Source organism: Podarcis liolepis (genome assembly GCF_965112155.1).
Source record: "Podarcis liolepis genome assembly, chromosome: 12".
NCBI lineage: Eukaryota > Metazoa > Chordata > Lepidosauria > Squamata > Lacertidae > Podarcis > Podarcis liolepis.
The window spans coordinates 54,813,198-54,836,791 of NC_139563.1; the positions used below are offsets into that span (position 1 = coordinate 54,813,198).

General features: G+C 50.0%; 1 protein-coding gene across 4 annotated transcripts in view; it reads right to left on the reverse strand.

Annotated features, from left to right (window-relative positions):
• Positions 1-861: 861 nt before the first annotated feature.
• Positions 862-23,594, reverse strand: part of LOC310690143 (uncharacterized protein) — a 64,027-nt gene continuing 41,294 nt past the window's right edge. For all 4 annotated transcript variants that reach the window (XM_083468768.1, XM_083468769.1, XM_083468767.1 and 1 more), the window contains 5 exons: positions 22,982-23,041; positions 21,019-21,083; positions 11,333-14,147; positions 8,833-8,873; positions 862-993 (listed from right to left, as the gene is read on the reverse strand). In XM_083468768.1, the coding sequence (XP_083324894.1) occupies positions 879-993; positions 8,833-8,873; positions 11,333-14,147; positions 21,019-21,083; positions 22,982-23,041 (3,096 nt within the window). In that variant the 3' untranslated portion in view covers positions 862-878. The remainder of the gene's footprint in view (positions 994-8,832; positions 8,874-11,332; positions 14,148-21,018; positions 21,084-22,981; positions 23,042-23,594) is intronic.

The following is a 23,594-nucleotide window of genomic DNA, read 5'->3' on the forward strand; positions in this document are numbered from 1 at the left end:
ACTTCACTGCACTCTTCAGTGCCTGCTAAAAACATTCTTGCTTAGACAAGCCTACCAGATATTTAAAAGTTGTGTCAATTTTAGTCTCTTTTAGCATTTTAACCTTTGCATGTTTGAAAGTATGATTGTGCATTTTCTTTGATTTTTTTGTTTCACCTTTTTGCAAACTGCTTTGTGGTTTCTAACCATCAAAGTATAATTTTTTTACAAAATAAATAGTCATATACAAAGCACATACAGTGGTACCTCGGGTTACATACGCTTCAGGTTACATACGCTTCAGGTTACAGACTCCGCTAACCCAGAAATAGTACCTCAGGTTAAGAACTTTGCTTCAGGATGAGAACAGAAATCGTGCTCTGGCGGCAGTGGGAGGCCCTATTAGCTAAAGTGGTGCTTCAGGTTAAGAACAGTTTTAGGTTAAGAACGGACCTCCGGAACGAATTAAGTATGTAACCAGAGGTACCTGTATTCAGCAATATCACTGACAGTCCACATGGAAGAGCCATCCTCAAACCAAAACAGCATAAGTAAAAACCCCATAGCTGGAGGAATCAGCTTCCTTAGGTATCTCCTGGTGCACTTGCTTGGTTGCCCATTTGCTGACACTGATACCACCAACATTTGGAAGCATCTTCAGCAGAGGTCTGCTCCAAGCCAGTGCTTGGAGATCCTATCCAGCTGCTGATTGGTCTTGAATTCTGACAAAATCGGGGGAGGTCATTGGTGAAACAACATCACCACCTAACTGCCGCCTATGAGAAACTGGTTAGGGGTATTGTTTATTTCCCACTATTGCATTTGCAGATTAAAATATAATAACAAAAATCCACCTGTATTCTCATAATGCAGCCCGGAGTCTTACTATACTGGTAAACTTAGACAGGTTTAATGTTGCTTATTACACAGTAATATTTGGAGTGTATATAGAGAAAGATAATAAATGCTATGATGGTGCCAGGGATGATCTTGGACAATATTCCCGGGTGTTCTCTAGAAAGAAAGAAGGAAAAAAACAACCAGTTAGGAAATACATTGCTTTTTCTTTAGCTCATCTACAAAATGTTTCTTTAGGACTTTTACAGACAGTGTTGCTTTTTAGTATGAGGAATGCGTAGTTGTTCATACCCATTTGGTCAGGGATGGAGACTAAATTCCCTCCAGGAAGCTCATCTAATATTTTGCTTCTGGCAAACCACATTGTTGGATTAATACTATTATAAATTAATATGTATGGGGTGTTAGGAGAGGGGTAATACCTCCGGTGGGGGACAAATATGCTCCTTTGGAGGGTACAGTAATTTGTCCAGCTTTGGTCTCCACCCTGAACTCAGCTCTCACCTGAACTCAACTCTCACCTGTGGCTCCTAGAGGATAGCAACATGCGACCACACCCTAGAAAAACGGCTTTGACTGGCTGGCTAAACCAGGGGAGGGTCACCAATGGATCTCAAACCCTCAGTGAATTAAGGACTTCCCTTGCACGTGAATAATAATCATCATCATCATCATCATCATCATCATCATCATCATCGGCTGGGTGAGGACTGCAGGGCCTGCTCCCTTCCAGGGCCTTCTCCAACTGGCCCAGGGGGTGTGGCCCAGGCCCTTAGTTGGAACAAACTTTTGGGAAAGCTGGGAAGTGTTCTGCAATTGCTTCCCTGTTCCAATGTGTTTTAAAATGTCCTCAAGCAGTCGTGGCAATTTAAATTTGTATTTCTTTTTTTCCTTTTTTCTCTTGTTGGGGGTGGGGGGGTGTAATGGATATTTGGTTGGGGATTAATTTTAGTATAATTGTTCTGTTTTTGTTTTCTGTTGTTTTATTGGTTCTGTATAGTTTGTGTTTTGTTTTTAAGGGGCGGGATCAGGGCTGCCTGGGAGTGAGCCCCCAGCCAACACGATGGCTGGGACAAGTTCCACAGGGGGGAAAGCACTGGGACATCCGATCTCGGTGATCATGGGCAGGAGGCGGAGTTACGCTAAGACCAGACCATGTCATTACCGAGGAGGCAGGTTTAGTCGTTGTTTGAAGACTATCCCTGCCTCCGGGTCTGGCCTTGACCAGATGGATACTGGAATCAACAGGGGAAACCCACATAACCTGAAGGTGTTGCTGTGTAATGCCAGGTCAATGATGAATAAAACCACTGCCATCCACAACCTGATTGTGGATGGAGGATTTGACCTGGCTTGTGTGACAGAGACCTGGTTGAATGAGGCAGATGGGCCTGTCCTTGCTGCCGCTTGCCCACCAGGTTTCTCTTACGCACAGCAACCCAGGTCATGTGGGCGGGGAGGGGGGGTTGCAGTGATTTTTAGGAAGTCATTAGTTTGCATCAGGCGTCCTACTGGGAAGACCCAGTTTTCTGAGTGCATGTTCTGGAAGTTGGGCAATAGGGGCAGTACAGGATTCCTTTTGGTGTACCGACCTCCCCGCTGCACCAAGGATTCCCTGTCCGAGCTGCTTCAGGTCGTGGCGGATGTTCTCCTGGAGACACCTAGTTTGGTTGTCCTAGGGGATTTTAACATCCACGCCGACACGACCTTACAAGGGGCCGCTCGGGACTTCGTGGAAAGCATGGCCTCCATGGGGCTGTCCCTGAATAAGTTGGGCCCAACTCATAGTCATGGACATGCCTTAGACCTGGTATTCACCTCTAGCGACGTGGGTGATCTGACACTAAGTAAAAATGAAACCAAAGAAGTGCCGTGGTCAGATCACTTCCTGGTGCAACTGGACTTCTCCGCGACCCTTCCCCTCTGCAGGGAGGTGGGACCAATTCGGATGGTCCGCCCCCGCCACTTAATGGATCCAAATGGTTTCCAGAGAGTGGTAGGGGATGCTTTATCCCATGTTGATGGCCTTTCAGCTGATTCCCTGGTGGCCCGCTGAAATGCGGAGTTAACCAGGGCTATCGACTGTCTGGCTCCGAAGCGCCCTCTCCGATTGCATGGAGCCCGGACAGCCCCGTGGTTTTCTTCGGAGCTGAGGGCGATGAAACAATCGCTGAGACGTCGGTGGCAGAAAACTCACTCCGAATCTGATCGGACACAGGTTAGAGCTCAACGTTGAGCCTACCAAGTGGCGATAGCGACGGCGAAGAAGACTTTCTTCACCGCCTCTATTGCATCTGCAGAAAATAGTAGCAGGAGACTCTTTCAGGTGGTCCGCAATCTAACGGAACCACCTTTACCACCGGGGCGTTGTAAAGACCCCAAGATCTCCTGCAACGATTTTGCAAAGTTTTTTGCAGATAAAATCACTCATATTCGGAAGGAGCTAGACACCACCGTGGGAGCAGGGCTGGGGCGGGAGAGTGCTAGAGCCCTGTCTGGTCAAGTTGCATGGAATCAATTTCAATCCGTTACCCCCGAGGATGTGGACAGGCTGCTTGGACGAGTGAAACCAACCACCTGTCTCCTTGATCCTTGCCCATCCTGGCTTATAAAAGCTAGCCGGGAAGGGCTGGGCGATGGGCTCTGCGGGGTGGTGAATGCTTCCCTCTGTGAGGGAACATTCCCAGATCCGCTGAAAGAGGCGGTCATTAAACCGCTTCTTAAAAAACCATCTTTGGACCCGGATAGTATGGCCAACTATCGCCCAGTCTCAAATCTTCCATTCTTGGGCAAGGTGATTGAGCGTGTGGTTGCTGAACAACTCCAGGCACGCCTGGAGGATGCGGACCATTTGGATCCCTTCCAATCAGGGTTCAGGCCTCATCATGGGACTGAAACTGCCTTGGTCGCACTGGTTGATGATCTCCGGCGAGCTAGGGACAAAGGTGAGAGTTGTTTCCTGGTTCTGCTGGATCTCTCAGCGGCCTTTGATACAATCGACCATAACATCCTTCTGGACCGTCTAGAGGGGTTGGGAGCTGGGGGCACTGTTATACAGTGGTTTCGCTCCTTTCTCCTGGGCCGTGTTCAGAAAGTGGTGGTGGGGGATGAGTGTTCAGACCCTTGGGCCCTCACTTGTGGGGTGCCTCAGGGTTCCGTCCTCTCCCCCATGCTTTTTAACATCTATATGAAGCCGCTGGGAGAGATCATCAGGGGGTTTGGACTGGGTGTTCATCAATATGCAGATGATACCCAGCTCTACCTTTCTTTCAAATCAGAACCAGTGAAGGCGGTGAAGGTCCTGTGTGAGTGCCTGGAGGCGGTTGGAGGATGGATGGCGGCTAATGGATTGAAGTTGAATCCTGACAAGACAGAAGTACTGTTTTTGGGGGACAGGGGGCGGGCTGGTGTGGAGGACTCCCTGGTCCTGAATAGGGTAACTGTGCCCCTGAAGGACCAGGTGCGTAGCCTGGGAGTCATTTTGGACTCACAGCTGTCCATGGAGGCGCAGGTCAATTCTGTATCCAGGGCAGCTGTCTACCAACTCCACCTGGTACGCAGGCTGAGACCCTACCTGCCCGCTGACTGTCTGGCCAGAGTGGTGCATGCTCTAGTTATCTCCCGCTTGGACTACTGCAATGCGCTCTACGTGGGGCTACCTTTGAAGGTGACTCGGAAACTACAGCTAATCCAGAATGCGGCAGCTAGACTGGTGACTGGGGGCGGCCGCCGAGACCACATAACACCGGTCTTGAAAGACCTACATTGGCTCCCAGTACGTTTCCAAGCACAATTCAAAGTGCTGGTGTTGACCTTTAAAGCCCTAAACGGCTTCGGCCCTGTATACCTGAAGGAGCGTCTCCACCCCCATCGTTCTGCCCGGACACTGAGGTCCAGCGCCGAGGGCCTTCTGGCGGTTCCCTCATTGCGAGAAGCGAAGCTACAGGGAACCAGGCAGAGGGCCTTCTCGGTAGTGGCGCCCGCCTTGTGGAATGCCCTCCCATCGGATGTCAAGGTGATGGACAACTACCTGACATTCAGAAGACATCTTAAGGCGGCCCTATTCAGGGAAGCTTTTAATGTATGATATTTTAGTGTTTTTTGGTTTCTGTGGAAGCCGCCCAGAGTGGCTGGGGAAACCCAGCCAGATGGGCGGGGTACAAATAATAAATAATAATAATAATAATAATAATAATAATAATAATAATAATAAATAATTTATTATTTGTACCCCGCCCATCTGGCTGGTTTTCCCAGCCACTCTGGGCGGCTTCCATAGAAACCAAAAATACACTAAAATATCACAGATTAAAAACTTCCCTGAACAGGGCTGCCTTAAGATGTCTTCTGAATGTCAGATAGTTATTTATCGCTTTGACATCTGATGGGAGGGCATTCCACAGGGCGGGCGCCACTACCGAGAAGGCCCTCTGCCTGGTTCCCTGTAGCTTTGCTTCTCACAATGAGGGAACCGCCAGAAGGCCCTCGGCGCTGGACCTCAGCGTCCGGGCAGAACGATGGGGGTGGAGACGCTCCTTCAGGTGAAGACAAGCGCTTGAGTGGATGAGACCAATAGTGGGTCTAGCAGTCAAGATGGTGGTTTCTGCACATGCTGTAGAGCAGTGGTTCTCAACCTGTGGGTCCCCAGATGTTGTTGGACTACAACTCCCATCATCCCTGAGCTCTGGCCTTGCTAGCTAGGGGTGATGGGAGTTGTAGTCCAACATCATCTAGGGACCCACAGGTTGAGAAAGGCTGCTGTAGAGGGAAGTGAGGGGCAGGTGGGGCTTTTCAACCTGGGATGGTAGCCTGTCTCAGAGAAGGAAAACTCTGATCCTAACCTCTGCTGCCTTGCAGGACATCTTTGGGAGAAGGCTAAGGAGTAAATCCTACACAAATCGGGAGTGGAGTCCCTAAGACGGTTGGATGGCACCTGTATACCTCCTTCCAGCAACTCCTGCAGCCAAGCTGGTGCCAAATGTATTGCTCTGCTTTCCTTTGGACCAGCGAGGCCAAGAGGGGAGTCTTGTCATCTGGACAGCCCGGGACCTCCAGACACGCTGCTCAGGCTTGTGCCCTGGGAGGTCACTTCAGTGCTGCTAAGGCAATGGTTTGGCTTCACCCCCAGAGGCGCACTCCATTGTCTCTCGAGACAGATGGATGCCAACAAATGAATATTACAGTAAATGACAGCTACTTGGTGTGTGGGTGTGGATCATGGTGGTGCCAGAAGAAAAAGTCTCTCTCCTGATCCCATTACCGACATTGTCAGTTGGAAAACATTGCCATTTCTGTTGTCCTCTCCCCTTACTCTTCCTTGTTCTCCACAAAAATGTCTAAAAGGTGACTTGCTTAATTCTGCGGCAGTGCATTGGCACCGTGTACATTGGGGACGTGGTTAATTCTCTGCCTGCTGCAGAACATAGTTGCTTGGTAGGAATTAAATTAACAATGTCTTGGCTGTAAACCAGTTGGCAGGTTAAGGTAAGGCTACAATCCTTTAGACGCACATGCGGGAGTAAGTCTCATTGAACTCAGTTGGACTTACTTTTGAGTAGACATGCATAGCATTGCATTGTAAAATTTTGGCTGTAACTACAGCTATTTACTCTACATCAAATACATCAACTGTTTGGGAAGTGATATACACACAGAGTTATCTGCAATCCATGCATATCCTGTCCTTTCTTAGGAAATACTGCATTTTGATGCCTCCTCCAGCCTCAATCCAAACTGAGCAAAAGAACCACCTAGCTGCTTTTTAAGCCAGCAACGTATACATATAGCCTATGTTTGCTGGACAGGAAGAATTACGTTCTGAGTGAGCAAGCTTGCAGTGGTAGGGGAAGAAGAAGACCGAGGCAATTTGCCATAGGGAAATAAATGGGGAATGGAAAACTGCAAGGGGACTCACTTGTTATATGACTGATCTAATGCATACAGGATTAAAATAGAATGGTTTAAGAGGATGCTTAAGGCTTTTACAGATTCACACATGCTCCAAAAATCACGCAAGTGTATGTTAAGGCTCCCACCTTAACTTGCATGGCATGAAAGCAGTTAAGTCTCTGTAGCATCTCACATATTGTGTTCACTTTCAACCTCAAGCACCCATGCTTTCGGCTTTCTCTGCAACACTGACGCTGAGGGGAGCATGAGGGTGTATATTGGAGCTGGCCCAAGACATTTTGCCGCTTGAGGCAAAACAGAAAATGGGTGTGTCCCCCTTCTGCTGCCCCCTACCACTGCTGCCTCCTTTTCTGACAACTGGAGGCAGTGAGGGAGAAAAAAGGAAGAGGAACCAGCATTGGCAGCGTCAGCCATGCTCTTCCCAGGCAGCAGTGAGCAGAGGTTCTCCTTAGGGGCCTTCAAAGATGTTTAGAGATGCAGAAACATTATGGACTGGCTGGATGCAGAGAAATGGTGGGAAACCCGGAAGGAAAGAAGGCTCAGAAGCAGGGATTGGTGGTGTGGCGAAGGTGAGTGGTCAGAGGGGGAGCAGATTGGGAAGAGAAGGTGTCAGAAGCTGAGGAGGTAACATTGTTTGGTGAGCAGGAAGAGGCTGTGGCAGAGAGCAGTTCAGAAGCAGAGGCTGGTGAGGAGGGGAGGCAAGAGGCAGAGTTGAGGCAGGCTGCTGAAGAAGCCAGGGAGTCTCCCCCTCCTGCTGCGACCAGCTCCCCTCCCCGCATTTCTCCCAGAACCCACAGAGGTATGAAGTGGGCAGAGCAGAGACAGACAAGGCATTGGAGTCTCAGATTGCGTGAGAAGGCCTCAGGGGAGGAAAAGACTTGGGGGAAGGGGGGACCTTCAGTCCTCACTATTGCCTCATTGGGGCAAGATCTACTGGGAAGAGTTGCTGTGATCTGAGCTGTTTGGTTTCTTTGAATAGAGTTCACTGACACCTTGTGAGTTCTTGCTGATCTGCTCCTGGCATCTACCCTGACAAGAAATGAGTCTTGGTGAGCAGGCAGCAGAGGGACCTTTCCCCTCATGGGGTGACTGCAATGGTGGCGGCTCCAATCCGTAGATAAAGGAGGAGTGGCAAAGGCACATGAGACTCCCTTCTCCGTATCTGCTACCCCTCGCAGACGTCCCCAGCCTGCCGCCTGAGGTGACTATCTCAGTAGGTCTAATGGGTGGGCCAGTCCTGGCTTACATGGTTCTCAATTTAAGGGGAAAGTCTTAGCATATAGTTGTGATGCTTTTTGGAGCACAAGTGAATCAATAAGGGCCCCCTTTTCTGGGGGGGGAAATTACTCAGCTGGAAATCTACCTTCTTTAAGTGAACAAACAGAAAGATGCAGTGACAAATTTGCATCAGTGGACTTGACCCCTGATCGGTTATAACTTGCATTTTGTGTGTTTGTTTGAAAAATAAAGAAATCATTATGACTTTGACTCGTATGTTACATCGATAAGCGTCATTACACAACAGATGAAACATGTACAAATGGTTTATTCTTTCTTTCTGCTTCCACCACCCCCTTATTTTTATTCAATGTCCCCCAATTGCACCTGAGGCTACTACTGCCCTCCGGATTATTCCAGCGCCCCCCAGGGGTGGGAAACACTGATATAATCCCATCTCCATGCCTCCTTAAGCACAAATAATCATAATGAATGCACAATAAAAAGGACATCTAGGAGGGCCTAAAGGGTTCCCTTTCTTCCCTGTTTTCAAAAAGAAGCTTCACCGGTTTTTAAAAAATGCACACAGAAAGTTAGCATCATTTCTAGAAACACAAACCCTGCTGAACAGAATCTTACTGAGGTGCTCCAAGATCATACAGTAAGGCAGTGTGGCGAGGTTCTCCTCCCCCACCTTAATCTTTCTTTAATCTTTTAATTAATGCCTTGATTTTATTTTACTTTCAAACAGTATGGGCTCCTTTTGACATTGTACACTTTGTGGTGAAACATTAGGAAGCTCCTACACAACCTGACCTGAAATCAGTGCTCGCTACAATACGGATATCTCAGGAAGACTTAACTTACCTGTACCAGCAGATGATGTTGCATAGCAGGGTCATTAACAACTACAAGTAAATGAGAAAGGGTAGGAAAAGAGGAGGGTGTTAATACCCCAAAAGGCTGTGGAGTGTCGTTTAGCAGCTATTGCAATAAATTACCTGATTTCAGCAAGTAGATTAATTTAACAATGGCTAATTCTTTGATATCATCATGCAAGCTCTTCCCAAAACACACAGCCTTGGGGTTTTTCTTTTTCTCTCTTTTAATAAAATGGCATTTCTTTTACAGAAACGCAGATAGGCTTCCTGTATCCACATGCACAAACCGTGAAGATGTAGCACTGATGCATGGATGGTTATGAGTTCCAAAAGCAGCCTTAGGGTCTCACAGGTCTATTTGCAAGTAAAATTCCAAACTCATTTGGCATTGTATAGATGAAGCTTCTACAATCCCCAAGCAGATTCTGTGTCCCTCACTTAGATCCCTCCTGCTTCCACCCTAAGTGCCAAATGCGATACAGTGGTGCCTCGCAAGACGAAAAGAATCCGTTCTGTGAGTCTCTTCGTCTAGCGGTTTTTTCGTCTTGCGAAGCAAGCCCATTGACGGATTAGCGGATTAGCGCTATTAGCGGCTTTTAGCAGCTTAGCGGATAAGCGGATAAGCGGCTTAGAAAAAGGGGGGGGAGGAAAAAAACCCCCGCAGGAACTCACAAGACATTTTCGTCTTGCGAAGCAAGCCCATAGGAGATTCGTTTTGCGAAGCACCTCCAAAACGGAAAACTCTTTCGTCTAGCGAGTTTTCCGTCTTGCGAGGCATTCGTCTTGCGGGGCGCCACTGTACAAAAGTAAACACACCACTCTTAGTTGTGTTGTGCCTCTTTCTCTTTTTTACTGTAAGTAGGCACTGTGGAGTTGTTGTGACTAGGTTCAGGACTAATGACTGCTTACAGGGAGGGACTGATCCTGTCCTCCCCTGCTACAGTCCCCAAGGAAATGCTTCCCTGCTGCTATACGCTGTAGAAAGGAAGCCCCCATTTTCAGCAGCTCTGCCCCTCCTCAAGAGCTGCAGCTCCAATCCTCATTGGGCCCCCACAGCAGCCACTATTTAGACTAAAAAATTAAGGAGGACACATTTAGTCCAAGAGAGGAACAAAGAAAGCCTCTGTACATCAAGTCAGACCATTGGTCAAGCTAGATCAGTCTGCATTGATTGGCAAAAGCTCGCCAGGATTTCAAATGAGGCCTTTCTCAGTCCTACTTGCAAGTGCCAGAAACTTAACTTGAGGCCTTTTGCATACAAAAGATGTTCACTGAAGTTCGGCCCTTTCCCCTTCCTAATCTCCCCAATTTCTTCCATTATAGCTGAAACTCTGATTTCATCCTCTGTAACTTCTCATTTTGCTTGATGCAATCCCTCCTTTTGGGCTTTAATCTCTCAGGCGTTCATCCTGTCAACTTTTCATAAAATACTTTGTTTAATTGTGTGTGTTTTTAGGATTCCCCCCCCTAATGTGTCCAGTGGTTCTTATTTTTATCTGTGAGCTACATTGAGTCCCATCAGAGGAAAAGGTGTATACATAAATCTATAGAATCATAGAATTGTAGAGTTGGAGCAGATCTCAGTATCTGGGAAGGTGCGCATGGGAGAAAGGAGTTCCCAGTGCCAGATTTAGGGCAATGGGGGCGGTTCCCCCACAGAGGGCACCAAGCCAAGAAGGTACAAAATCAAGAAGATCCATAATTAAGAAGACCCAAATTTTAGCCTCACACAGGGTACCATACACTGAAAGATGACTCATGTTTGCCCCTGGAATCCTTGAGGTTAAGTTGGCCCCAAGCTTTTCAGGGCCCCCAAATTACAGGACTCATTGGCTCCTTTGATGTAGGTTTTGGAAGTGAAACATGGGGGGGGGCACAATTTGAAAGGAACAACTGTAGCTTAGCGGTAAACCACCTTTTGCATGTTAACAGTCCCAGAATCAATCTCTAGCAGGGGTCAGCAAACTTTTTCAGCAGGGGGCCGGTCCACTGTCCCTCAGATCTTGTGGGGGGCCGGACTATTTTTTTGGGGGTGGGGAATGAACGAATTCCTATGCCCCACAAATAACTCAGAGATGCATTTTAAATAAAAGGACACATTCTACTCATGTAAAAACATGCTGATTCCTGGACCGTCCACAGGCCGGATTGAGAAGGCTATTGGGCCGGATCCGGCCCCTGGGCCTTAGTTTGCCTACCTATGATCTAGGGCCTCCTAACACCAATCTGAATCCCTTGAGAGCTGCAGTCCAGGGCTTCACTCAGCAAGAGGACCTCAAGACTCAGGCCGCTTCCCTGCCGCCGCCTCCTCTGATGCACTACTGGCCAGCTGTTGGCTGCCCACCAGTAGCAGCCAGTCTGGGAAGACCAGACTGGGAAACTGGTCTCAAATTTCAGTAGTGCCCCCCCCCCCGCTTGCCTTCCATTCTACATAATAGTTGCAGAATTCACTAATCTCTGTGTTTGCTTTGACTCTTTTCAAATACCTGTTTTCCTCGCGAAATAATTCCTTCAGGCACTTCTGGGTATTCATCCTCAAAGCTTGTTTCTTCTTCCTCAAAGCTTGTTTCTTCTTCCTCAAAGCTTGTTTCTCCGTCCCAGATTTTCTCACTCTCCAAGTTTCTTCCTCCCTCCCAGATTTTCTCTCTCTCCAAGTTTCTTCCTCCCTTCCAACTTGTTCTGTCCTCGTCAACGGTCGATCTGCTTCCTTCACTTTCCTCAACTATTTGATCTAGCACTGATTTGGTTCGCAGAAGAGGCATCGAATACATTTTCATTCTGGATACATTGCGTTTTATTTTCGGTACAGAACTCTTGGTGTTTGGAGTATATCTGGTTATGCCAGTCCAATCCCTGTTGCTTGCTCTAGATGCTGCAATACTTTCCTGTTTGAGGTTTGACATTGATGATCTTATGAATCCCTGCAGGTTCCCTTTGAATGCTTCGGGTCCTTCCTCCTGGAAACTGCCTGTGACTTCTCTAAGCCATTTCTCCACATCCACTCTAGCTTCTTCAGCACATACCTCATTGAGGTGTGTTTTGGATTCTTCAAGCCATTGCTTAATATTTTGCCGGGATGCTTCCGGGTCTTCTTTGAGGTATGCTAAAGATTCTGCAAGCCATTCTTGAGTATTCAGATTGGAGGCTTCCTCTTTGAGACTCTGTATCGCTGATTCAGCCCACCCCTCCACATTTACTATACTTTCTTCAGAAGTTCCCTCTTTAAAATTCTGTGCAGATTCTGCAAGCCATTCGTACACATTCACCTTAGATGCTTCAGGACCTTGCTCTTGAACATTCATCATGGCTGCCTCAAGCCATCCTTTCACATCATGTCTTGATGCTTCAGGACATGTTTCACCCAGGTTTCCTATGGCCGTTTCAAACCATTGCTGTAGGTCCATATCAGGTCCTTCCTCTTCCATGGTTTTCAGGTTTTGTTCAAGCCACTTTTGAACCCCTAGTCTGGAGGCTCCCCTTTGGACATTTGCTATCGACTCATCAAGCCACTGCTGCACGCTTTTGGCAGTTGCTGGAGGAACGTCCTCTTTGAGGTTCAGAATGGATGCTTTTAGGAATTCATTCAGGTCCTGCTCGGATGCTTCAGGACCTCCCTCTTGGAGACCTTTTCTGGTTTCCTCAAGCCACTCCGTCACATCCTGTCTGGACGCTTCAGGCAACTCATCTTCAACGTTTCTTAAGGATTCTTCAATCCAGTCCTGCACATTCTCTATGGATGTTTCAGAACTTTCTTGTATGCGGCTTATTAAGTTTGACTGAAGCCACTTCCCCACATTCAGCATGGACTTCTGTTGGTTTTCTGTGAATGGTTTCTGCACCTTCTTACTGGATGCCTTACCTTTCTCCCGGATGCTTTCCGTGTCTGCTTCAGGACTTTTCTTCTGGATACCCTTCATGGGTGCTTCAGGAATTTCTTGGATGTTTTTCATGGATGCTTCAAGCCATTCTTGTATATCTAGACGGGACGGTTCAGGCCCTAGATCTTGCAAGTTTCTTATGGATGCTTTAAACCACTCCTTCATATCCCCTCTTGATTCTTCAGGATATAGCTCATCAATTCTTTTCATGGATGATTCAAGCCATTCCTGCAAACCCTCACTGGAATCTTCAGGACCCCTTTCCATGAAGTCCTTAATGGATTCTTGAAGCCATTTTTGCATATTTTCTCTAGATGCTTCATTGCCTTCCTGTACGACGCTTCTCATGGATTCTTTGACCTTTTGCTTCATTTTCTCTTTTGCTTCTTCGTTTTTCAGACCTTTCGATGCTTGAGGCCATTCCGGAACAATGAGCTGGGTTGTTTCAGGACCTTCCTGCCTGGATGCTTCTGGAGGTTTCTCCATGGCTGCTTGAAGCCATTCTGGCACTGCAAGCGCCTCCTGCTGAGCATTCGGTTTTGTTGCTTTGCGACTTTGCCCTCGGATTTCCTGGATGGCTTTACTGGATGCTTCAGCCCACTCCGGCATACTTAGGCGGTCTGTTTCAGGCCCTGCCTCTTGGAGGTTCTCCTCCTTTCTAGATGCTTCAGGACATTGCTCTTCAGTGTCCTCCATAGTTTGCTTGGGTGCCTCAGGACTCTTCTCTCTGAGGTTTTCCATAGGTTCCTGAAGCGTTCCTAATACATTCTCTTTACAAGTTTCAGAAGCTTCCTTTGTGGATTCTTCAAGCCGTTTCTTCTTTAGTTTACCCCTGAGCAACTTAGGCTTTGCTTCAGACTCTTGAAGACTCTGGAGGCTCTTAATGGATTCTTCATGCCATTCTTGAACACCTAGGTGGGATGTCTCGGGACCTTCCTCTTGGAGATTACTTATGGATATGTCAAGCCATTCTTTCACATCCTGTCTGGCTTCTTCAGGACATTTCTCTTCAACGTTTTTACGGGATTCTTTGAGCCATTCATCAATAGATGGTTTGGGTGCTTCTGAAACTTCCTTTGTAAGGATTTCCATGGATGCCTCAAGCCACCTTACTACTTTCTTCTTGGACGTCTTGGGATCTGCTTTCCCTTGGACTCTCTCTATGGATTCTTCAAGCCATTTCTTGTTTAGGTTATATCTGGACGATTGAGGAACTTCAGGAGCCGGGCTTTCGCTTTTCTGCGTCATCTTTTCAGGCTCTTGCTTTTCTGTGTCATCTTCAGGTCTTTTAGCATGTGTGCTTGTTTGCCATATATAAACACAGCTTCTTTTTCCTGCTCCACTCATCTGTTCTTCTAAATGTTCCATGCCTACTTTATACAAACATGGTTCATCATGGTCTTTACTCAGCTCCTCTGCCTGTCTATAAAAATAAGAAATTTATTAGAGACGGCTTGAACAAAATAATCTAAATTAACATTAACTTCCTTAAGGCACTAAATCAGTGGCTTCTCAATCCAAAAGCAAATTTAATTAAATGAAATGGGTCGCACATTATATTTGAAAATTTACTGCTAGGAGCAACATGTCTATATCTTATCAGAGGAGCTAAGAAAAATTCTCTCCAGTTTTGGAATATTTTTACAGAATTTCAGAAAATGCAACTATGACAAAACCCACCTATGTTGTTCCAAAGCATCCCTCAACCCAAATATTTTCATTGGCTGCTGTCAGAGCTGCTTGAAGATCCTAGCTCACAGAGGATCACGCTAGCCAGCGATCATTAAGTAAAAGTCTTTATTGAGTTACAGTTTCCATTCTCAAGCTGCTGCTTGCAACTCTACGTCTAGTAGCTAGATCGGCGAAGCTCCGTCTGAGTCTCCGCCCCTTGTGCACCAACTTAATATCCTCGCCCTGCTCCACCTTTTCCGCCTGACTATTCTCCTCTGGGTCCCTCTGCCCCCCGGGGTCTCCTCCCTCCGGGATTCTTCTGACGCTGACCCCCCGGACCCTCCTGTCTCCTTGCGCCGGGCTTTAGGACCTGGCTCCCTTTCCGGGCTGCCTCCTGCGCCGCCTTCCGGTGCATTTGAACTTGGCGCGCGCGCCCAACCTTCCACCTTCCGTCTAACCGTCTCTTCGCTCCCCGATGGAGGTGTGGCCACTCCTGACTCGTGTCCTCCCTCCTGTTGTGAGCTGCCGGCGCTTGCCCCCTGGCTCCCTTCCTCTTCCCTGCTCTCTGGCGGTGACGCTGGTCCCGATTTCCAACTGCTCTCCTCTGAGTCCCCTCTGGCTCTATCTTCCTGGGGTGCCCTCCTAGACTCCCCCCTTGCCCTGGCCACTGGTGCTCCTTTCTGTGAATCCTCTGATTCACTGGAAAGACTCGGAGATCTCGGGTCGTCGTCATCACTCATCTTTTCTTCTGCCTCCTCCCCTTCGCTCTCTGTTTCCTCCCTTGCCCTTGCCTCTGCTCCTAAACCCCTGACATCCATCCCCCCCTCGAAGCCCCCCATTCCCCCCTCCCCTCCTTCCGGTGCTGGAGCTGGGTGCTGCTGTGTCAAAGGGACGAACGTCGGATATCGTTCGCTTCCCGTGGCGGGCCTCCATCTGAAGTCTCCCGGGTCTTCCTCCCTGCTCTCGTCGACGACGGTCACCTCCGCTTCCATCTCCGTGCCGCCGTGCTCGAAACCAGGGTCGTCCCCGAAAACGTCCATGTCCGTCTCTCCCTCACTTCCTCCTGGCGGCGTTGCTCGTCCTGGGCATTCCAGCCATTTTCTGCGGAACTGCTCCTCTGGTCTATCGTCCCACCAATACGAGGGTTCTGAGGCAGATCCCGAGGGTGACCCCTCCGGGGAACGGACGTCTCGTGTCGGGTCCTCGTCCGAGTCGAACCCCCGGAACGTGCTGGCCGAAAGCGTGGGCGTGAAAAGCCAGTCGTCGAAAAAGTCTGCCGGCATTGGTCTATGTGGGAAGAGGGCATGAAACTCGTCTTTGAGCAGAGGTTCGTCCAAGGCGTAGCCCGGCACCCAGCTGTTCGCACTGGCCGGGGTGCCCTCCTTGGCAAGAAAGTATTCTACCCCCTCTTCCCCCCATCTGGAGTCCAAAATCTCCGTGACTTCGTTGATGCGCTCCTTCTGTGCCACTCCCACGTGCCCTGTTCTGTCTCTGACCGGACTCGGCGCCGTTCCGGGTTCCTGGAACCTGTGCGGTGCCTTGTAGGGAGTGAGCACCGATCTGTGGAACACCGGATGCATTCTGGAACCCTCCGGAAGTGCCAGTCTGAAAGCTACCGGGTTGACCTGCTCTTCGACTTGGTAGGGCCCCAGTTGTTTATGCCCTAGTTTCTTCTTGGCCAACGACCTGGCTGGCACTGCGTGGGCTGCTAACCAGACCCAGTCTCCCACGTGGAGCTCTTCGCCAACCCTCCTGTGTTTGTCCGCTTGCACCTTGTATGCGTGCTTGGCCAGCTCCAGGTGGCGCCTCAGCTGATCGTGGACTTCCTGCAGCTCCGACGCGAACGCATCTGCTGTCTGCGGCTCCCCCTCCCCCATTCTTTCCAGTCCCGGGAAGGTTCTGGGGTGCCTCCCGTTGTTGGCGAAGAACGGCGTGACCCCCGTGGACACGTGCTTCGTGTTGTTGTAGGCGAACTCGGCAAGCGGCAGGTAATCCACCCACGTCGCAGGCTGTTGATTTGCATAACACCTCAGGTACTGCTGCATGATGGCATTGACCCGCTCCGCTTGCCCGTTGGTCTGCGGGTGTCTCGCCGACGCCAGGTTGATCTTGACGTTCAGGAAGCCCATCAGCTTCTGCCAGAAATTCGAGATGAACTGCCGCCCCCGGTCGGACAGAATAGACCGTGGCAGACCGTGAACCTTGAACACGTGGTCTATGAACAGTTTGGCGGTTTGCTCCGCCGTGGCCACCTTAGCACACGGAATGAAATGTGCCATCTTGGAAAACAGGTCCACCACCACCAGCACTGCCGTCTTGCCCCTCGAGCTGGGCAGATCCGTGACAAAGTCCAGGGCCACCCTTTCCCAAGGTTCGACCGGAGTTTGCAGCGGTTCCAACAGTCCGGCCGGCGGTCTGTGCACTGGCTTGGCCCTCTGGCAGGTGTCACACCTCGCCACGTAGTCTGCGACCTCCCCTCTCATTCCTGGCCACCAGAAATCCCTGGCGACTAATTCCACCGTCTTCTCCTTGCCAAAGTGCCCGGCAGTGGGCGCGTCGTGCAGCTGCTGCAGCACCTTGGCGCGAAGGTCGTCTCCCGGCACGTAGATGGCCCCTTTACGGATGAGCAATCCATCTCTTAACTGGAACCCGTCGGCCGCTGCCTTGCCCCTTTGCACCTCTGCCATTTTTGCTCGCGCGAAGGAGTCATCCTGCAACGCTCGTCGCACCGCCTCCAGGTCCACGGTTGCCGCGGCACACGCCCACACTGTTGGTGCGAAGATGTGCATGGCGGCCGCTGGCGTTGTGTCCTCCAGATACTGTGGCTTACGGGAGAGAGCGTCCGCCATGATGTTAGTGTCCCCCGGGACATACTCTATGCGGAAGTCGAAGTTCGCAAAGAACTCAGCCCAACGTATCTGCCTCTGGTTTAGGAACTGTGCCGTGCGCCAGTGCTCCAGATTCTTGTGGTCCGTGCAAACCTGCACCGTGTGCTTGGCGCCGATCAGGAAGTGCCTCCACGCTTTGAACGCTGCATGAATGGCCAGCAACTCCCTGTCCCAGATGGTGTAGTTCTGCTCGGACTTGCTGAGCTTCCTGGAGTAAAACGCTCCCGGTCGCCACACCCCCTGCGGGTCCTTCTGCAGCAGGACCGCCCCCACGGCTCTGTCCGAGGCGTCTGTCTCCACCCTCATCGGCCTGCTGGGGTTGACATGAAGCAGCTGCTCTTCCGACGCGAAGAGACGCTTGAGTGCCTGAAAGGACTGCTCCGCCTGCTCTGTCCAGATGAACTTCTTTTTCTTGGAGCTAAGCGTGTCCGTGATGGCCGCTGTCTGCATAGCGAAGCCCTTGATAAACTTGCGATAGAAGTTCGCAAAGCCGACAAACCGTTGGACCTCCTTCCGGTTGCGTGGGCTCTTCCAATCCAACACCGCTCGAACCTTGGCGCTGTCCATGGCGAGCCCCTTGTCAGACAGCTTGTAGCCCAGAAAATCCACCTCCGTCACTTCAAATTGGCACTTCTCCAGCTTGGCGTAGAGCCTATGTTGCTTTAGCCTGCTCAGCACTTCCTTGACGTGTCCGTCATGCTCCTGCTGTGATTCCGAAAAGATCAGGATGTCATCTAAGAAACAGACGCACGTCTTGTAGAGAAGTCCCGCCAACACGTGATGCATGAAAGCTTGAAAAACGTGAGAGCCATTTTGCAATCCAAAAGGCATAACTCTATATTCGTAGGTACCCAGTGGCGTGAACATGGCTGTCTTCCACTCATCTCCTTCCCGCATGCGAATGAGGTTGTACGCCCCTCGCAGGTCTAACTTGGTGAACACTTTTCCCTTCCGCACCTTCGCTAGGAGGTCGTCGATTCGGGGCATGGGGAAGTCCGATGGCTTGGTCCCATTGTTTAAAATGCGATAGTCCACTACCAGTCTTTTTTGGGGCGTGTCCCGCTTTTTAACGAAGAATACAGGACTGCCCCCCGCTGCCTTGGACTCTCGTATGAAACCGCGCTCCAAATTATGATCTATGAACTCCTTGAGTTCTTGCAGTTCGTCCTCTGACATGGAATACAGTTTCCCTTTAGGCAGCGCCGCCCCCGGCAGCAGGTCAATTTTGCAGTCATATGGTCTGTGAGGGGGTAGCCTGTCTGCCTCCTTCTCGCAGAAAACTTCCAAAAATTCTGCGTACTTGTGGGGAATCGCTTGCAGCGTGCCTAGCAGCAGCTGTGACTCCTCTTCCTCTCCTTCCTGCCGGGGCACGATGCAGTGTTCAGCACAAAAGGAAGAGCCGAAGGTCAGCTGCCTCTGGTACCAAGCCAGCGTTGGGCTGTGCTTGTCCAGCCAACTCATTCCCAATACAATGGGCGTATCCGATAGTTGAGTGACATTGAAGCTGATGATTTCTTTGTGATTCCCAAGTCGCATCACCATTGGTGGCGTCTGCTTCACCACTTGCCCCCCGAGCAGCTCCCTGCCATCCACCGTGACAACCTGCAGGGGCAGTGTGGCCGGCAGCAACTGTATAGCGTGTTCGTCGACAAAGTCCTGCCCTATAAAGTCCGCATTGCTGCCTGAGTCAATGGTGATTGGCACGTCCATGGTGATTCCATTGGGCAGCTGGAGAGATGCGGTGAGCCTCACTACTGGTTTGGGCGGGAGGGGGTTCACGGGCTGTAAAATCTCTGGGGACTGCGTCACTAACACGTCTGGCTGGGCCCCAGGGCCTCTTCCTCCAGCCAGACTGCGTCGTTTCCCTGCTGTGGTCCTCCTTGCTGCGTTGCTGCAGTCACCATTGCTGAGGCTGCAGTGAGCTTGTGGAGCCTCTGGGGACACTCTTTCGCCATATGCCCTGGCTCCTCACAGACGTAACACTTCCTGTTCCCTCTAGGAGGCTTCGCTTTCACTGCTGCCGGTGCTAGGGCTCTGGTTGCTGACTGAGCCCTTGCACCTCCAACCTCCATAGGTTCCGCTCCTCCTCCTGGCGGAGGCGTGGATTGCGCACGCGCTGCTTCTCTGGGAAGGAAGGAGGAGCCCCTGGCTGGTTCGCGCCCTCCACGCCCTTTGTCCCTGCTCCACGGACGTTCTTCCAGCCGCACCCCCACTGCCAGTGCCCTCTGAACGACCTCCTGGGTGGTCCGGGGTCTCTCCCCCCTCGCGATTTCATCTTTAATCGAGCGGTGCAACCCCTCCCAAAAGAGGTCTCTTACAGGGGCCGAATCTCTGTCCCATTCCAGGGCACTGACCAAAGCGAAAAAGCGGGCATGGTACTGCCTCACGCTGGCCCTCCCTTGCCTTAGTCCATGCACCTCCTTCCGGGCAAGATCCACGTCAATGCTTGATAAAAAACACCCATCCATCGCTTTAATAAAGGCATCCGCATTTTGGAGCGCCGGATCCTTATCTCTCCATAAATTGCGCAGCCATGCTTTAGCATCCCCATGCAAATGGGACATGATGAATCCCACTTTCTCTTGCTCATCTCTAAAGTCTTTATTCAGCAGTTGCAGTGCGCACAGTACGTCTGCTCTAAAGTTGGGATACTGTTGCAGGTTCCCATCGAAGTGAGAGACCAGACCGCCTGTTCGTCTCGCCAACCCAATTCCCTCCTGCCTGGGTGTCTGCTTTGTAAGCACGTCTAACCTGACCTGGAGATCCCTGCAGGCGGCAGCTGCCTCCTCCTCTCTCTTCCTGGATGCGAGAGCCGCTGCATTCAGTTGTGACACTGCTTCTCTGAGTTCCGCTATCTGCTGCTCAGCCGTCATGTCGGCTGCCGTTCGTGAGCTCGCTGGTAGGCACCTGCTTCTCTCCCCTCCTCGAGGCTGTAGATGCCCACAATTGAGAGACGGAGCTTACTGTCAGAGCTGCTTGAAGATCCTAGCTCACAGAGGATCACGCTAGCCAGCGATCATTAAGTAAAAGTCTTTATTGAGTTACAGTTTCCATTCTCAAGCTGCTGCTTGCAACTCTACGTCTAGTAGCTAGATCGGCGAAGCTCCGTCTGAGTCTCCGCCCCTTGTGCACCAACTTAATATCCTCGCCCTGCTCCACCTTTTCCGCCTGACTATTCTCCTCTGGGTCCCTCTGCCCCCCGGGGTCTCCTCCCTCCGGGATTCTTCTGACGCTGACCCCCCGGACCCTCCTGTCTCCTTGCACCGGGCTTTAGGACCTGGCTCCCTTTCCGGGCTGCCTCCTGTGCCGCCTTCTGGTGCATTTGAACTTGGCGCGCGCGCCCAACCTTCCACCTTCCGTCTAACCGTTTCTTCGCTCCCCGATGGAGGTGTGGCCACTCCTGACTCGTGCCCTCCCTCCTGTGGTGAGCTGCCGGCGCTTGCCCCCTGGCTCCCTTCCTCTTCCCTGCTCTCTGGCGGTGACGCTGGTCCCGATTTCCAACTGCTCTCCTCTGAGTCCCCTCTGGCTCTATCTTCCTGGGGTGCCCCCCTAGACTCCCCCCTTGCCCTGGCCACTGGTGCTCCTTTCTGTGAATCCTCTGATTCACTGGAAAGACTCGGAGATCTCGGGTCGTCGTCATCACTCATCTTTTCTTCTGCCTCCTCCCCTTCGCTCTCTGTTTCCTCCCTTGCCCTTGCCTCTGCTCCTAAACCCCTGACAGCTGCAAACACTTACAATGTAGCCTGTAGCTCAGAGTCCTTGAGTTCCTTCTGCAGGCAATTTATTTTCATCTGAAGACTCTTAAAAATCAGAACACACATATGTTTACAGATGAATAACAAAATACACTTATCTCTCAATCACACTCACTTTGTCCCTGTCTCTCTCTCTCTCACACACACACACACATTTTGGGATTCTGCAGATCTTGTTATTATGAAAAGAAACATCTTTCAGAAGGGGAAAACTTGTGGTCTAACAGGGAGCACTTTCACAAGACCATTTCTCTGTGGTGCAAACAGTGAAGGAGGCGTCCCCTCAGCAACTTCAAAAAGGTTAATGGGGGTGGCTGGCTCTTTTCTTCATTGTGTACCCCAGACTCATAACAGCCCTCATGCAAAATATTCACTGATCCTCTGAATGTGTGCGTTTGTTGGGGTTGACAGCACACACACACACACACACACACACACACACACAACTCCCGCCCAACAGACCACTATGGAAATAATTGGATCCTGTCTGGATAGGACCCTTAGATCCTGAGCTGTGGTAATGGCAGCATCACTGTGCCCCAGGGTCTGAAGGCCACGGTCTCTGCTGTGATGGTTAGACCAAAAATACTCTCTCCCCAGTGGTGACTTGGGGGACTGGGATAATCCCCCAAATGTTCCCCTGGTGCCTCCTTCCCAAAGCCTGGGAAGCTTCTGCCCAGCTTAGGGAGAGAGGAGTGATGGTCACATGTGCAATATCAGCACGTCAAGACGTCACACGTGTGACGTCACCCCCACCCCTCAATTGCCCTCATAAGCTGGTGCCTCTGGCCCTGGCTGTTCTCCTACAAAAAGTTAACTGCACGCCACTAGGTGTTCCCACTGCCCGTTTCATATGAGGTGGGAGGTGGAAGAAGGATAGAGTTGTCTAGAAGAGCTCTGGTTCAGGCCATGAAACTGATGCAAAGGTGAAGACCTGGGCACTGGCGTCCATAAATAATGTGTTTGGGAAGCTGAGCAGCACAGGAGCCCAAAGGCATACCCTCCAACATTTCTCCCGATGAAAATAGGAACATCCCATTCCTTAGTGATAATTTTACTATTTATATCGCACACAACTTACTGGGTTGCCCAGTTCAGCAGTTCGAATCCCCGTGACGGGGTGAGCTCCTGTTGCTCGGTCCCCGTTCCTGCCAACCCAGCAGTTTGAAAGCACGTCAAAGTGCAAGTAGATAAATAGGTACTGCTCCGGTGGGACGGTAAACAGCGTTTCCATGTGCTGCTCTGGTTTCCAGAAGCAGCTTATTCATGCTGGCCACATGACCTGGAAACTGTATGCTGGCTCCCTCGGCCAGTAAAGCAAGATGAACGGTGCAACCCCAGAGTCGGTCATGACTGGACCTAATGGTCAGGGGTCCCTTCACCTTTACCTTTAAGGGAAAGTGGGACATTTGAGGATCAAATCAGAAAGCAGGACACCTTCTCTAAAACAGGGACGTCCCTGGAAAATAGGGACACTTGGAGCAAAGGGCTTTTTCCATATCCATGTTTAACTGTTTCCAATCTAGTAGGCTACTTAAGAGGTACCAGGGGAAGGAGATTCTCCAAACTGGATTAGGATCTGGGTTAAAATGCTCTGCCAGCGTGTGTGTGTTTATCGGTACACAGGTCAAAATGGTTTCTCGCATTTGCAGAGCATGATTCTGGGAGTAAAGAATGAGCCTTGCTTTTATTTTAAAAAACCATTAAAAACCACACATCTCATAAAAAGTCCATCTGATCTCCTCTCCACCAGGCATATATATTTAGGCCTGGACATTTTAAATAAGTAGTATTTCCATTTGAAACTGTCATGGCTGAACTCCCTTTTGATTTGCTAATGAGGTTATGTCACAGCCAATCTCAACGCTATTTAATCAGAAATAGTCATACTAACTTCAAGGGGGAAAGAACTGTATTACTGAATACAAATATCCTTGATGTACCTCAATATGCTTTCCTTGTTCAATCAAAGCTGCTCTTGTTTCAACCATAAGTACTTGTTCCTGTAGTGCAAATGAAATGCAACATTTTAAAGAAAGAGTGAAACCCATAATTTCCATTACACAAATGTAATGGTTTCATATTTTGTTATCAAAATACTTCTTAGATAATTAATGTGTGATTATTTTTGATCTGTATGTACATATGTGTGACACACACACACACACACACACACACACACACACACACACACATTACACTGCCTTTTTGCCCCTTTTATACAAAGGCGACTTGTACTTGTACTATCTGAAGGAGCGTCTCCACCCCCATCATTCTGCCCAGACACTGAGGTCCAGTGCCAAGGGCCTTCTGGCAGTTCCCTCACTGCGAAAGGCCAAGTTACAGGGAACCAGGCAGAGGGCCTTCTCGGTGGTGGCACCCGCCCTGTGGAACGCCCTCCTACCAGATGTCAAAGAGAACAACAACTTCCAGGCTTTTAGAAGACATCTGAAGGCAGCCCTGTTTCGGGAAGCTTTTAATGTTTGATGTATTATAGTATTTTAATATTCTTTTGGAAGCCGCCCAGAGTGGCTGGGGAAGCCCAGCCAGATGGGC